Source organism: Sitophilus oryzae, unplaced genomic scaffold, assembly GCF_002938485.1.
Source record: "Sitophilus oryzae breed Bouriz unplaced genomic scaffold, Soryzae_2.0 scaffold_1058_pilon_pilon, whole genome shotgun sequence".
Classification (NCBI taxonomy): Eukaryota; Metazoa; Arthropoda; class Insecta; order Coleoptera; family Curculionidae; genus Sitophilus; species Sitophilus oryzae.
The window spans coordinates 1,671,175-1,685,701 of NW_022145680.1; the positions used below are offsets into that span (position 1 = coordinate 1,671,175).

The window sequence follows — 14,527 nt, forward strand, 5'->3', positions numbered from 1 at the left end:
CTCTCTGTCGATTTACTATGAGGAATACAACATTTTTTTACAATCCAATTAATTTTTTTACAGACGGTTGAAAAATTTCAGCAAAGCGCGCAGTGTATCATCAAATAATGAGCATATCGATGAGTTGACTATTATCGGTCATTTGGATCAGCCCAGCATTAGCGTTTTGTATGAATCAACGGGTCAATTTTATGTTCATAGGAACTGTGCACTTTGGTCCAATGGAGTTAGTAGAACAGGTAGGTCTTCTATCTCACCCTATTTAAAAAATAACTTATATAAAAAAAAAAAAAACATTTCATATTTTTTATTTTCTATAGATTATAATTATTTATAAATTGGCATATAATACTTTTAAAACACAGGGAAAAAATGTAATGTATTTTTTTTACAATTATTGTCTGGCAAATAAATAGTTTTTCCACGTGACGTCATTAATATGTGATGCAATTCTGACCAAAATTTTTTATAGAACATCAGCTTGGAAAATGTCAGTTAAATACAAAGTTCGTCGAAGAAATGCTCTTTCTGCAATCATTATGGTGCTAGTCTTACCTGCAAAAATGAAGGTTGCTCCAAATTCTATCATTTTCCTTGTGCCACAGCCTCTGGTGCCTTACAAGAACAAAGTTCTTTATCTGTTTACTGTAGTAACCATCTTGGTGACGCAGCTATGCGTGGTGAAGGTAAGTTTAACTACAGGTAGATATTTATAGCGCGGTTTTAGTGTTTATCTTTAGTCTATTAAAGACACTCTTTATTAACTTAATAGACTTTAAGCCTCTGATCAACGTTTACTTGATTTTTAAGAATAATTGTAAGAAACTATATTTAGGGCCTATTGTGTATTAAAAAGTTGTATTGTTGCGATACCAACTTTAATTGAAATTTAAGTTTTGATTTTGGTTTGTGCATTGGGCATTAGGAAATTATTAATTTTCATACGAATTCGTGCAATTAAGCTCGTTGTTAAGTTTTTGTTCAGTTCTAAATTTTGTTTTATGTAAGTTTACACTTGAGGGTTGGAACCTTTGTGTTACACAGCAAAATAAAACACAATCACAATACACCAAAACACTTTTACTTTACACTGGATGCTCGCTAACTATGTTAGCATCATCAAAGCAGATGATTAAACTAAAATACAATCTACAAACAATTGGAGGCTGCTTATACTTGCTCAGTGGGCACAGAGTAAGCGTGGCAAGATCTAGCCAACCGAGTCAGAACCCACCGAGTGTAACAGTTAGCTTCCGCCACTAGAATAGAAGGAACAAAGAAATTGAAGGAATTGGATCGTTGTCTCTGTTCATACCATTTTTACATTTATTACCCCTGATGCTTCATATGCATCTAATTGTAATTTGAGACTTGTTTAAGTAATTTTAAGTTATTAAGATCTATACAATGTTCTTTATCAACAATATGTTCGGCAACGCAAGATTTATCAGGTCTACCATATCTTATTTGAGCTTAAATGTTCTTTAAATCTAGCTAATATTGATCTTCTAGTTTGCCCAACATATTTCTGATTACAATCTTTACAAGAAATTTCATAAATACCCGACCTTTCCAGCAGAGGTGTTTTATCCTTTGATTACCTAACAATTGTAATTTATTATTAGCACTATACAAAAGTTTATACTGACATTCTTAAAATTCCTTTCGTGACCACCGGATAACTGTCTATCAAACGGTATTGGAAAATATTTTGACGTATCTTTCTCCACTTGAAAAGCTGAATTTGGCAAATATTAACCCACTACGTTTCTAATTATTTTATCAACTAGGTGAAGGAGAATATCCATTACACTCAGCTATACATTCCTAATGTAATTTCTTTTCTATTTCATATCTTTCTTTGGAAAGTGGAAAACTAAGTAATCTATGAACTAAGAATTAAATTAGCCATTTTATGTTCAATACTATGATGATTCATTAGGAATATATCTGCGTGTACTGGTATTTTTCCCATAGATATCAAACTCCAGGCAATTATTAGTATTTCTAATAATTGCCTGGAATATTTATAGGAAAAAAAAAATATATTATTTATAATAATACATCTAGAAATGGTAATCTGTTGTTGTTCTCAATTTCATGTGTAAATTTAATGGAAGGAAAACGATATTTAACTTAGAAATAAAAATTATCTATGGTGTCTGAATGTGTGTCATAAACAGCAAAAATATCATCCACATACCTAAACCATACTCTTGAAAATACTAAACTGATTCTTAGCCTCCACTTCAACCCTGCTCATGAATAAATTAGCCAAAATGGAGACAATGGATTACCATTGCTGTACCCTTCCTGCTGTTCAAAAAGTTGTTATTAAATTGAAAACAATTTTGTTTCATAAGCATAATGATGTAAGCTCAATATATTCAATCACAGTTTTGTTGTCGAGACCATTTGCGTTCAGTAATTCCTTCAAGTAGCCTAAAGTACATGTGGAATTGGAACACTTGGGAACAACGAAGATACATCAAAGGAGACCAAAATTTCACCTTCATGCAATGTTATATTTTTAATTTTGTTAACTATCTAATATTATTTTTTAACTCAGTTAAAATCAGTTTTAATAAGTTTAATAATAAATTATACAATTATTAGGGTAATCCAAAGGATAAACACCTCTACTGGAAAGGTCGGGTATTTATGAAATTTCTTGTAAAGATTGTAATCAGAAATATGTTGGGCAAACTAGAAGATCAATATTAACTAGATTTAAAGAACATTTAGCACAAATAAGATATGATAGACCTGATAAATCTTGCGTTGCCGAACATATTGTTGATAAAGAACATTGTATAGATCTTAATAACTTAAAATTACTTAAAAAAAGTCTCAAATTACAGGCAATTAGATGCATATGAAAGCATCAGAATTAATAAATGTAAAGATAGTATGAACAGAGACAACGGTCCAATTCCTTCGAGTTCTCTGTTCTACTACCCTAGTGGCGGAAATCTAACTGTTACGCTCGGTGGGTTCTGACTCGGTTGGCTAAATCTTGCCACGCCCACTCTATGCCCACTGAGCGAGTATATAAACGCTCCAATTGTAGATTGTATTTTTAGTTTATAATCATCTGCTGATGATGCTAACATGGTTAGCGAACAGCGCGTCCAGTGTAAAAGTAAAAGTGTTTTGGTATTGTGGTGATTTAGTGTTTTATTTTGCTGTTTTAAGTTTAATGAAATTTTTAGCTTTTATTTTTGTTTAGGTAGAATGATTTATTATGGATTAATTTGTTTATTTAAATGTGTTACTATACCGGGTGGTGCATCATCGTTGGAACATAGGAAATGGCATGAAATTTGAACTGTCCAGATATTGCCTCCCGTGTTAATTTTACAGCAACAAGTTGTAAATAGGGTTTTAAAAGATATGTGCATGCTGAATAAATATGCCAAATTTGAACAAAGCCGATTTTTAAGTAATAGTAAAACCCCGGTTATCCGAGGTAACGGGGGGACACCCTCCTCGGATAACTGGAAAACTCGATATTCCGATTTATTAAAAAATAAGCACCAATACATACTTTAAACGGTTTATTAACATGTAAATACATAAGCACCTACATATGTAGATACAATCTACATTATAAAACAGTGAAATAAGCATCTATGCGCTGCTGTTTCATATTGCATCTTCTTTTTCTCGCTGCCATGTTTCTCCTTCTGTTAAGAAGAAGCAAATCCGTTGGGGTTGCCTCTGATTGTTGTTCTGTTGTTGATATACCTCAGAGCTGTTTCCAGAGAAGCAAAACCTTGATGGGTAATCTTAGTGGAAGGCTGTTCATCCACCTCTTCGTCATAGTTATCGTCATCTGAATTTTAGGTTTCGCGAAAGGCATTCGCTATTTCTTCAATATTCTTCTAATCTAAATCATCTGCTGTAACCCATTCATCAACGTCTTGTCTTGTCACATTTTCGCAACCTTTCAAGTTTTGCATTAATTCTAATAAACTTTCTTCTTCTCCTGTCTCGTTTAAATTTGTACAGGACATTTCTCCACGGCTTTTCCATTTCAAAGCCAATTCATTTAATGGAATATCATCTTCACTGTCATTATAGTCCTCAATATCAATAACTTTCGACCAAGATTTTTGAATAGTGGAACTGCACAACTTAAGCTTGGCTTACAGTAAATAACATTTTTAGTGTAATCTTTTCTTATCCCAGTGATAATATCCTCTTTTTTTCTGTGCATTCTAGTAGATGTTCAAGATATAAACGCCTATATTTTTTTATCTTTTCGAGGACGCCCTGATTCATTGGTTGCATTATACTGGTTACATTTGAAAAATTTTACAATTTCGCCCGCGTGGAGTCCTTCTCCAGGGTGAGAGGGAGCATTGTCCATTACCAAAATTGCTTTAATAGGGAGGCTAGTTCTCTTCAAAAATTTAGTCACAGATGGCACGAACTCTTCTTTAAACCAGTTAGTAAATAACGTCGCATCCATCCATGCGCTCTTCTGACTTTTGTAATAAACTGGTAGGGCTTTGGGTGAGATGTCTTTTAACGCTCTTGGATGTGCAGACTTGTCAATCCCCATAAGTGGAATTTTGTGATTACCAGATGCATTGGAACATGCCATTATGGTTAATCTTTCCTTACTTCTTTTGTGCCCAGGAGCTGATTTTTCCTGTCGAGATGCCAATGTTTTTGATGGAAGCATTTTATAATTCAAACCACTTTCGTCACAGTTATAAATTTGATCACATGTATACCCACAATATTTGATTAGCTTTTTAAAGTCCTGTTTAAATTTTTCAATTGATGACACATCAGCAGAAAGTTTTTCTCCATATATATAGTCAGTTGTCGTACAATCGCATCGTTTGTTTACTAATCATTATTGCTTTCTGCTGCAAAATGGGACCTGACAGAGGCACACTTTTTGATCTTTGCTGAGTAAACCACGTAAATAAAGCTTCGTTAACTTTTTCATAGTCGCCTTTTTTCATTGATTTTCTTCTTGAAGACGAAGAGGTTTGTTTTATACACCATTCTTCTATTTTAGTGCTGTTTCTGTTCCAATCTCCAACTGTTACCTCACCTACTCCATAATCTCGTGCAACAATTTTAATTGGCTCTCCTGCTTGAATACCTCCTAATGGCTTTAATTTTTCTTCATAGAACGACAATTCTTTTTACGTTTGTTTCTGTTCCATTATAATAATGGCAAACGAAAATTTAAACAAAGCAGTTGGTATACACTTAACTAGAACTCCACCCAGATAAATCATGAGTACATACGTATGCTACTTCTCCGTAGTGAACGCAATAACGAACTGCATTCACTCAAATTTAAGCTATAAGAGTCCAAAAATATAAATAAGGGGAACCACTCACACGGGCCAAGGGGATTCCCTGTCGGTCCCAACGATGTTAAACGGAAATATGTAAATATACATATAGCATATTTTAGAAGCTCGGTTAATACAGAGCATAGACGCGCGACCTCGGATAATCAGGGTCTTTAGATTAGATCGGTTAATCCGGAGCTCGGATAATTCCGACTCGGATAATCGGGGTTCTACTGTACTATTGCATTTATTTATATTATATAAATTAAAACTGAATAGGTAACAATGCAAAACCAAGCAAATGCTTTAAGTTGTCATCCTATAATTTTGTCAATGTCAAATTGTGTCTTCTAATCGTTAAACTTTTGCCTCATTTGAACTGGTTTTAAATTACAAAATAATATTTCGAGGACACTAATCGTAGGTACAATAACGTAGCAGTGTAGGTACAGCACAACAAATTACATTTGACAATGATAAAATATTTTAATAAACAGTTTTTGAAAAACCTATTTACGACTTAGCTGTAAAATAAATAGGGGAGCCAATATTTGGGCAGTTCAAAATCTGCATGGAATTTCCTGTTTTCAACGACGGTGCACCACCGGGTATAGCAATGACAAAACTCTTGTTCAACTATTTTTGGTATCTCTGATCGCTAAGCGAGAATATTATATTTATCTGAATTGATTTGATTGTTATGTGTTGTATTTTTTAGTATCAGTGTGCTACACCTGTAAAAACGTTGGCGATATCTCAAACTTAATGTTCTGTTCAAGTTGTGGCGCACATTATCATGGAAGCTGTGTTGGTTTAGCTCAGTTACCAGGTAATGATTATTTTAACTATTTTTTCAACCTACATGTATATTAAGGTTAAAAATAATAAACCTTTATAATAAAATTAAATAAAATAAAAATATAAAATAAATTTTATAACTTTTCCAAAAAAATGGACTAATACAATTGAAAATAATGTTTTATCATTTAAAATGTTTGAAATAGTAATAATGAAAATTGGTGTATTTTAATACGGATATAACTATAATATTAATAATTAAAGCATATATAACTGAACTGTATTCGAAATCTCGGTATCATATTTGGTAAAATAGTAAAATTCCTATAATGAGTACCCTAAAAATGTTAGTTTCGAGGGATACAGGGTGAAGCTCATTTATTTCGAGATTTTTTCCAAATAATTTATGAAGTAACATCAATATTTAGATAAAAATTGGTGCATGGGAGTTTTCTGGCATGAGAAATTTAATTTTAATGTCAATATGGCTCCTATTTGTAGGGGGCGCCACCTACATGTGCTTTAACTGTTTTGAAGAGAAATAACTCTTCGTCCGTACCTGTATTAATTCTGACGAGTAAAAAAATATACATTTACGATATTTTTCACATAAAAAATGTCTCTTGGTAAAATTCGCTACGAGCAACCGTTCTCATGATATTTAGAATGAAATAATAAACGTTAGTTAATTGACTGAAATAATAAATTTGGGAAATTTTTTTTTAAATTAATCACAAATTTTTCTGCGAAAAAATGATGATAAATTAGTTTCTGTTGACCTTTGGTACAAAAACATTTCAAATTTATGATTTCAGTCTAATAACTATTTAGTCAACATGTTTAATTTATGTCAATGATGATAGGTATTGAGACTTTAAATTCCAAATATCTCGAGAACCATTACTCGTAACGATTTTTATCAAGATACCGTTTTCACGTAGAAAATGTCGTTAATGTGTATTTTTTTACTCGGTAGTTTTATACTGGTACGGACGAAAAGTTATTACTCTTCAATCCAGTTAAAAAATATGTAGGTGGCGCCCTCTACAAGTAGGACTCTTATTGACATCAAAATCAAATTTCTCATATCAAAAAACTCCCAGACAACAATTTTCATTCAAATATTGATGTTACTTCATAAATTATTTGGAAAAAATCGAAATAAAAATGAAACTTCTACACCCTCTATGTACGAAACTAAGCATTTTAGGACATACATTTATACAAACTTTTTTACTTATTTTTATCTGCAGAATATGCTGCCGAAGTTTCCGGAATACAGTTCGGACCACCCTGTATAATAATTATTATAATATAAGGGTGTGCCTGAAAGTTGCAACAGATCTACCCAATATGAAAAAAAAAATTCATATGATAACTGACGCAACACTACAAAAATCCTCTATCCATAAAGTTTGCTCAGTGAGTCAGGGGATATACCGACAGATGACGTCCAATACTGATAGTAAATACAATTTCCGTGTGCATTAAATTGACTGACGCAACTGTCACTATCGTGTAGCCTTTCGTTCGACAGACTATGTGCAAAAGAGGAGTTGGCGTACGTTACGTCAGTCATTGCGACGACATCGTTCCTAGTAACTAATAGAATTAACAAAAATAAAATGACTGCTTTAATAATTATTTTTTTCAGTTTTGCTTTGTCTGAACTCAATAAAAAATGTTCCTATTTATTGCGAACTTTTTGGTACACCTAGTATAAATTAATTTTTATAATTCAATAATATATTCAGCTTTTACGCTATTACGCTGAACTGAATGCAGATATTAATTCAATTTGTAAAATGTACACTTTGTAAAAATCACGTACAAATAATGTAATTTGTACTAAAAATTCAGATCTTTATTTTTAGGGGTTAGGGCAGGGTGGCAATGTCGTAAATGCCGCATTTGTCAGATTTGTCGCATAATGGGCGACGAAAGCAAATTAATGACCTGCGAGCAATGTGATAAAGTTTACCATGCTAGCTGCCAAAGACCAATTGTAACATCTATACCAAAATACGGGTGGAAATGCAAGGTAAGTTTTAAAATGATGTTTATACTTACCAACGGATTCAAGGGGTGCACTTGCACCTCCTGTTTGAACAAAAAGTTCCCCGAAAAATAACTTAGAAAAATTGGTTTATTAACTTACTTTTTTGGCCCCTTTTTTCCGCTTCTTGTATTTTGTTTGTTTATATATACCCTACCAAACCTTCAGCTCCATCTACGGTAACGTGGATGAAGCAAACATATTAACTTACTGTTTGAATAAAAAGTTAAGGCGTTTATTGTGTTTTACAAATTTGTTTATCACTTTATCTGTAAATTTAGTGCTCTCTTTTTCTCTTTTCTTATGAACTTTCAGCATGCACAAGCCACAGATGTATCTCTCTAAATCATGCCCTCGCAATTAGAAGAATAAATTAGTGGTTTCAATTACTGTAGAAGTTTGTTCCTCTAATTTGAATGTAAGCATTCAGAACGTTAAAATTAGTGGGAGGGATTTTCACTTAGTGGAAAAAGTGACTAAATATTTAACTTTTCTACTAATTATACTTCAAAATTTGCGAGGAATGTCATTTTCGCCTTTGATTATCATCCGTCAAGAGAAAATGTGGTTAGAAATCAAAAGTTTATGGTTTTATAAGCTAAATATTAGGTTTTCTCTTTGAATACAACTGATTACCTCAAGCTGTTGCTAGCATGTTCTATTAATTTTAATTGTGTTTTCTAGACATTGTGAGTGATCATAAACTAAAAAGTATAAAGTGTAATTGAAACCACTAATTTATTCCACTAATTGCGAGGTTCTGAATGAAGCTTTAGATGTTTCAACAAGTATTTCGATTTGCTCTGCATTCCAATTTGATGACAAAAAGTGTTTTTCGTTCTTCATTTTTATTATTCAAGGCAAAGAAATAACTGTTGCCAAACCAACATTGGTGCCGCTTCAGTAAAATCACAGTTACTCCCTCATCAAAAATATACTAATACAAAATTTACTACATATTTGCCTTTTGATGCAATTAGTATAATAATTAGAGATGAGCAAAACTGCGATTCTCCAATCGCAATTGAAACTACGAATGCGATTTTTAAATCGCTGCGACTTTAACCTGCGATTGTGATTTTAATATTTAAATATTGTACTAGGTAAATAATTGGCTGGGTATGTATATACCTATAGCTTAACAGATAAAAACAGTTAATAATAATCAGTGGTCTAGTTTTTAAGCTTTTTTTTTAATATTTGCAACATATATTATAGGTATTAAAACTTTATATGTATATGCTGCAACTGTTGCAACTACAAATTCCTAAAAAATCTAAAATTTTAAGGTGGCTCACCCCAACTTTTTAATTTTTTTCAGATAAAAAACGGGATTTGGTACTGACATAAATCAGGATTGATTCATATATTCAATTGATTTGTATTCAATCCTGTTTCACCGTAAATAACTACAGCTTTCGATTTTTTAATGACACACTCGGTTTTATTTACTTTATTTGATAGAACATAATACTCTGAATAAAATGACATATCATAATTGACTTTTCACATTTTCACATATGGTTTAATTGGAAATTGTAACAGGCGGTTCATAACGACAATTTGACTAGAGAGACCATACCTAGTGTGTGGTACCAAATTATTCGTAATAAAGTAAAAAAATAATAGTGTCATTTAAAACTCAAAAGTTGTACTAATTTCCGGTGAAACAGGAAGTAATTGAAAGGAATGGGATCCTAATTTATGTCATATATTAACATACCAACTCTCGTTTTTTTTTGTCAGAAAAAAATTAAAAAGTTATAGAAGTGGACCACGTTTGAGAAACACCTGGTATATTATTAATCTTGGACCTAGAAAATAATACCTTCTCTATAAATAAATTATATCAGAGAAAATTCAATTGCAGTTTACTACAAAATACTTCAATAATCCACAAAATTCCTACACATTCGCAACAAAATTACATTCGCAACAAAATTGCAAATCGCAATTCCTAAAAATTCAAACTCACAGATAGAAGGTTAATTAAATCACGGTCTTAGTTAGCAAAATCATAACCGCAGCTATAGTAATATTGGTTGTCTAAATTGAAAAGAATCTTTTTGCCCATCTCTGGTAATTATAACTTTACGTCTATAGGTATTGATTGACATTGTATTATTTTAGTGTTGTCGAGTTTGCGGTGACTGCGGGTCTAGAACACCGGGAGCTGGTTTGTCCTCTCGCTGGCACTTGCACTACACTGTTTGTGATTCTTGTTACCAACAAAGAAACAAGGGTTGCTGTTGTCCTATCTGTCAGCGTGCATATAGATCTCATGCTCATAGGGAAATGGTTCAGTGTAGCCACTGTCGGAAGTAAGTTACATTTATTTATTTTGCTAAAATTTATCGCAAATTATATGCAAATCAATCATAATATACCAAGACATTTCAAAACTCTGGACCTTTGAATAAAAAGACTAAGATATGATTCTAGTATTATTTTTACTTGAGAGGGCGTTTGCAGATTTAGAACCAGGAAATAAAACTTTTTATTTAAAAAATTGTGGACATTTTGACGTGTATTTTTGTTTTTGTCAAGGCTGAAATACAGAGGAAAAAAACCCTACTTAGACTATAAAAATTATTAAAACAAACAATTTAAAATTATTACAAACATAAACAGCAAACCAAGAAAGATATTAAAAAAACAAACAATTATACACAATTAAATATGAAAAATACACAGGCATACCTATATTCAGCTAAAAGGTTCTTTTGTGAAAAGTAATTAAGTAGCTTATTTTTAAATAAATAAGATTAAAAATAATAAGCTTATTTTTGAATAATAGTTTTTAAATAAACTTAGAACGGCATTGATAAAACGGAATTTAAGTCAGCCATATTAATGCCCGATTACTTTGACCTAAGCTTGTTGACATGCTTCTTCTTAAACCGTTTTATTACAAGATTATAATCATGTGTTGGATATTTGCTGATATTTCTAATATAGTTAAATAAATCTACGCTTTCAGAGTCTAAAAAAATAGTGTGGCGTTTTGTTGTTGATTTGTGTATTTTTTGCTATTATTAACTAATAGTATAATAGTTATTTACAGTATAAATGTGTTTATGAACATGATTACGAGTGTGAACGATTAGAACGACGAGGTCGTAGAGAGTCGTTTTAATCACACGAGTGTTGTAATCATGTTTAAACGCACGTGTCATGTACAACGTTTTATCTACAACCGAAAAATAAGAAAATGCTGTTTTAATTTTCGTTAGTCGCCCACCTTTAACACCTTTATCTATGACATTTGTCACATTTTTTTCTGAAAAGTCAGTTTGCCCTGTCAAGTAAACGCGAGCACTTTTTGCCCAGAAAAATCATTTTAAAAATTACGATGAGCGATTCCGAAAGTCTCCCTTCAGATGTAGAAGTTGCCGCAGTACGTGCCACGGAATCATTATTGCCGGAAAAGTTAATACATTTAGATGTTCGTATAGTAAACGCCACGAATGTTTGGGAGTGATTCATCGCTTGATGACGTAAATTTTTACCGCAGACGTAGGTTTTAAAGGCCCGGTCTAATCATCTGCCTGCGCTCCTCCTACTTATTCTAAAATGTTAGCGTGATTGGCAAAGACGATACTATATCGCGTTTCTTTGATTGAGTCTTTTTGGTGCCTCAGTCCATTGGTGGTCTTGCAGTGCGACCAATGGGGCATTCCAGTTTATATTTATAACCAAATATATGTTCTGACAAGACTTTGACAGTTTGCTGGAATGCTCCATATTATTGATTACTTTATTTTTTTGTTAGTATAAATTTGGATATTTTTAAACTGTTTTGTTAGTGAAACCATCGGTAAGTACGAGATTTGAGCTAAGGGGTAAATTAACAGATACATTTAGTGTGTAAGATGGTCTTACCCCTTGGTGCTTTTGTTTGTAGTTGAAATTTTACCGAAAATGCCCGGCAAACGACTAAATGAAGTGCAGAAAGAATTAATTATGCGGTTGGTTGCTTATTTCTTGCGGGAACGCGACAACGATGGCCCTTTGCTCCCTGTTACATCATTCCAGGAGGTACTATTGCATAATTTATTAAAAAAGGCAGGGTCTCAAATAATTATTTGTTTACACGGCACTGGAATTAAGTTTTATGTGACCTTGAACAGATCAGTTCACATGGTAGCGACCTTTGAATAAGAAGACTAAGGAAGGAGCATATCAAAAATCTTAGGTACACCGCGATGGGCCTCAAATATGGCCAACTTAAATTCCGGTTTATCAGTGTCGTTCTAATTTTATTTAAAAAATGTAAAACTATGATGTAGGGTAGACGTGGGGTAGACTCAATAATTTGTTGTTTTATTTTACGTTGTGAATAAATGTTGGTAGTTATTAAAATTGTTATAAAAATATATAATTCTAATAAAAATAGATAAGTTATAATAAGTATTTATTAACACAAACATCCGATACGCTACTGAAGCAGGTAAGTCAAATTAACGTATCTAAATTCTTTGACATCTAATCATTGACAAGTAATAAATAAAAGCTAAAATGCAAAAAAAATATATAATTTAGATAATTTAAGTGAATTTCATAAATGATCGGTTTACTACACGTATGTATATTATATCGTCACTTACTAGCGAAAAGTTGTTCCATTATTTCACTCAATTTTTGCCGAGATCTACCGCACGCTACACAACCAACTATTTTAGAATCTTTTTCGATAAATCGCGATAGGGTCACTGTTAATTTAAGTTTTGCCACTATTTCCATCTAGATTTACTATCTTTATACAACTATCAGTAGTAGAATAAATAATAAATAACATAAAATAAGCTCCGTAAAGACTGACAAATCCACAAAATTTCAAATCAAATTCAAATGTGTCAAATGAATCGTCAAACAGAACTGTCAAGGATCCCCACCCTAGAGTGCTTTTATGGTGCTTTCTCCGCCCACCATGCATGAATACATGGATAGCATTATGCTCCTTCCTTAGTCTTCTTATTCAAAGGTAGCGACCGATGAATCACTTCCAAACATTCGTGGCGTTTACTATAGTTGTTTTTCATTATTACAAAAACTAGTTGTGTTATAGATTCATAACACCACTAGTTGTGTTATGAATCTCATAACGTAACTGAAATACTAAATAAATTGTGATGTAAAAACGTTATAACTAAACGGTTGTAGATAATAGTTATTACATTCTGTAATATGCAAATAAACATAAGTATAAAAAGTAATTAATTGAGGTTTTATTCATATCTAACAAATAATCTAAATTAAAAAATTACTTTATTACACTTACTAACAAAAATTTAGGTTTGTCCATGGAACATGCGATCCTGATGCAGATTTAGCTTCTTACCAACAAAAGAAAGACAGTAACCCAGAATATGAATATGTTTGTTCCATATGTAAGAATTACACGATGCCTCAACAGTATCCGATGTCTGGCAGACAGATCACCAGCAAAAGACCAAGTAAATTATACAATATTTAGCAAATTTCAATTTTTTTCTATCGAGAATATATAATTTTATCTAGGTACCGAAGACCCGGGAAGTCTCTCAGCTTCTCAAGAGTCTCTATACGACGATATGTCTGAATTCGATATGATTCCGTCGGACGATTCCTTTAGAAGTATGGGTTTAGGCAAGGGCAAACCTTTTGCCAGCAAAATAGGGAAGAAGCGATTGGGATACCCGACCGGGAAGCCCGGCAGGCCCAAGGGCAGTTATGGGAAAGGTATTAGAATTTTGTATAGCGCCAAACAAAATAATAGGTTCGTTCCAACCCAGAGATGTGTACCGTTCTAGAACGGTAATTGGGATCGCCGGGATCGGATTTGTACGCTTGTGTCGACTTGTATAGTTCTGTTACTATACCAAAATTAAACGCGGTTTGGAACGGTTTTTGTTATGGCATATACAGGGTTCGGCAATAGTGCGTAATAGAATAAAAACTTGGGTATTTTGTTTAAGTGCAAACCTAAGGATGTATTTCAGGAAAATATTGCTATTGCTATTGCCGCTCAAAAAAGTGTGAGTGGATCAGGATGATTTTTTTTAAATGGAACACCCTGATAATTATTGGATTTTTCTTTACATAATCCTAAGATATTATTAAATATATTTCGATACTTTCAGAGATATGAATAAATAAATAAAAAATATAAATTTTTCAGCCTTTCTTAAAAAAAATATTAAAAATACAAGAACTGTCCTGAAATCAAAACTATGTCAGGTATTTACTTTTTTAGATGGCCTGTACTTATTTTGCTGCTATAAATATGGTAACCGTAAATCATACAGAATGTTCAAAATTCTACGCCAAATTTTCTGAAATATAAAATAAATTTTCTTCGTTTTTTTTTTAA

At 32.4% G+C, this 14,527-nt stretch overlaps 1 protein-coding gene across 1 annotated transcript in view; it reads left to right on the plus strand.

Annotated features, from left to right (window-relative positions):
- Positions 1 to 507: 507 nt before the first annotated feature.
- The window catches only part of LOC115875825 (histone-lysine N-methyltransferase 2D-like), a 141,200-nt gene continuing 127,180 nt past the window's right edge, over positions 508 to 14,527 (plus strand). The window contains exons 1-6 of the mRNA XM_030891351.1: positions 508 to 686; positions 6,040 to 6,150; positions 7,994 to 8,160; positions 10,306 to 10,496; positions 13,471 to 13,631; positions 13,696 to 13,896. Coding sequence (XP_030747211.1) covers positions 674 to 686; positions 6,040 to 6,150; positions 7,994 to 8,160; positions 10,306 to 10,496; positions 13,471 to 13,631; positions 13,696 to 13,896 — 844 coding nt within the window. The 5' untranslated portion in view covers positions 508 to 673. The remainder of the gene's footprint in view (positions 687 to 6,039; positions 6,151 to 7,993; positions 8,161 to 10,305; positions 10,497 to 13,470; positions 13,632 to 13,695; positions 13,897 to 14,527) is intronic.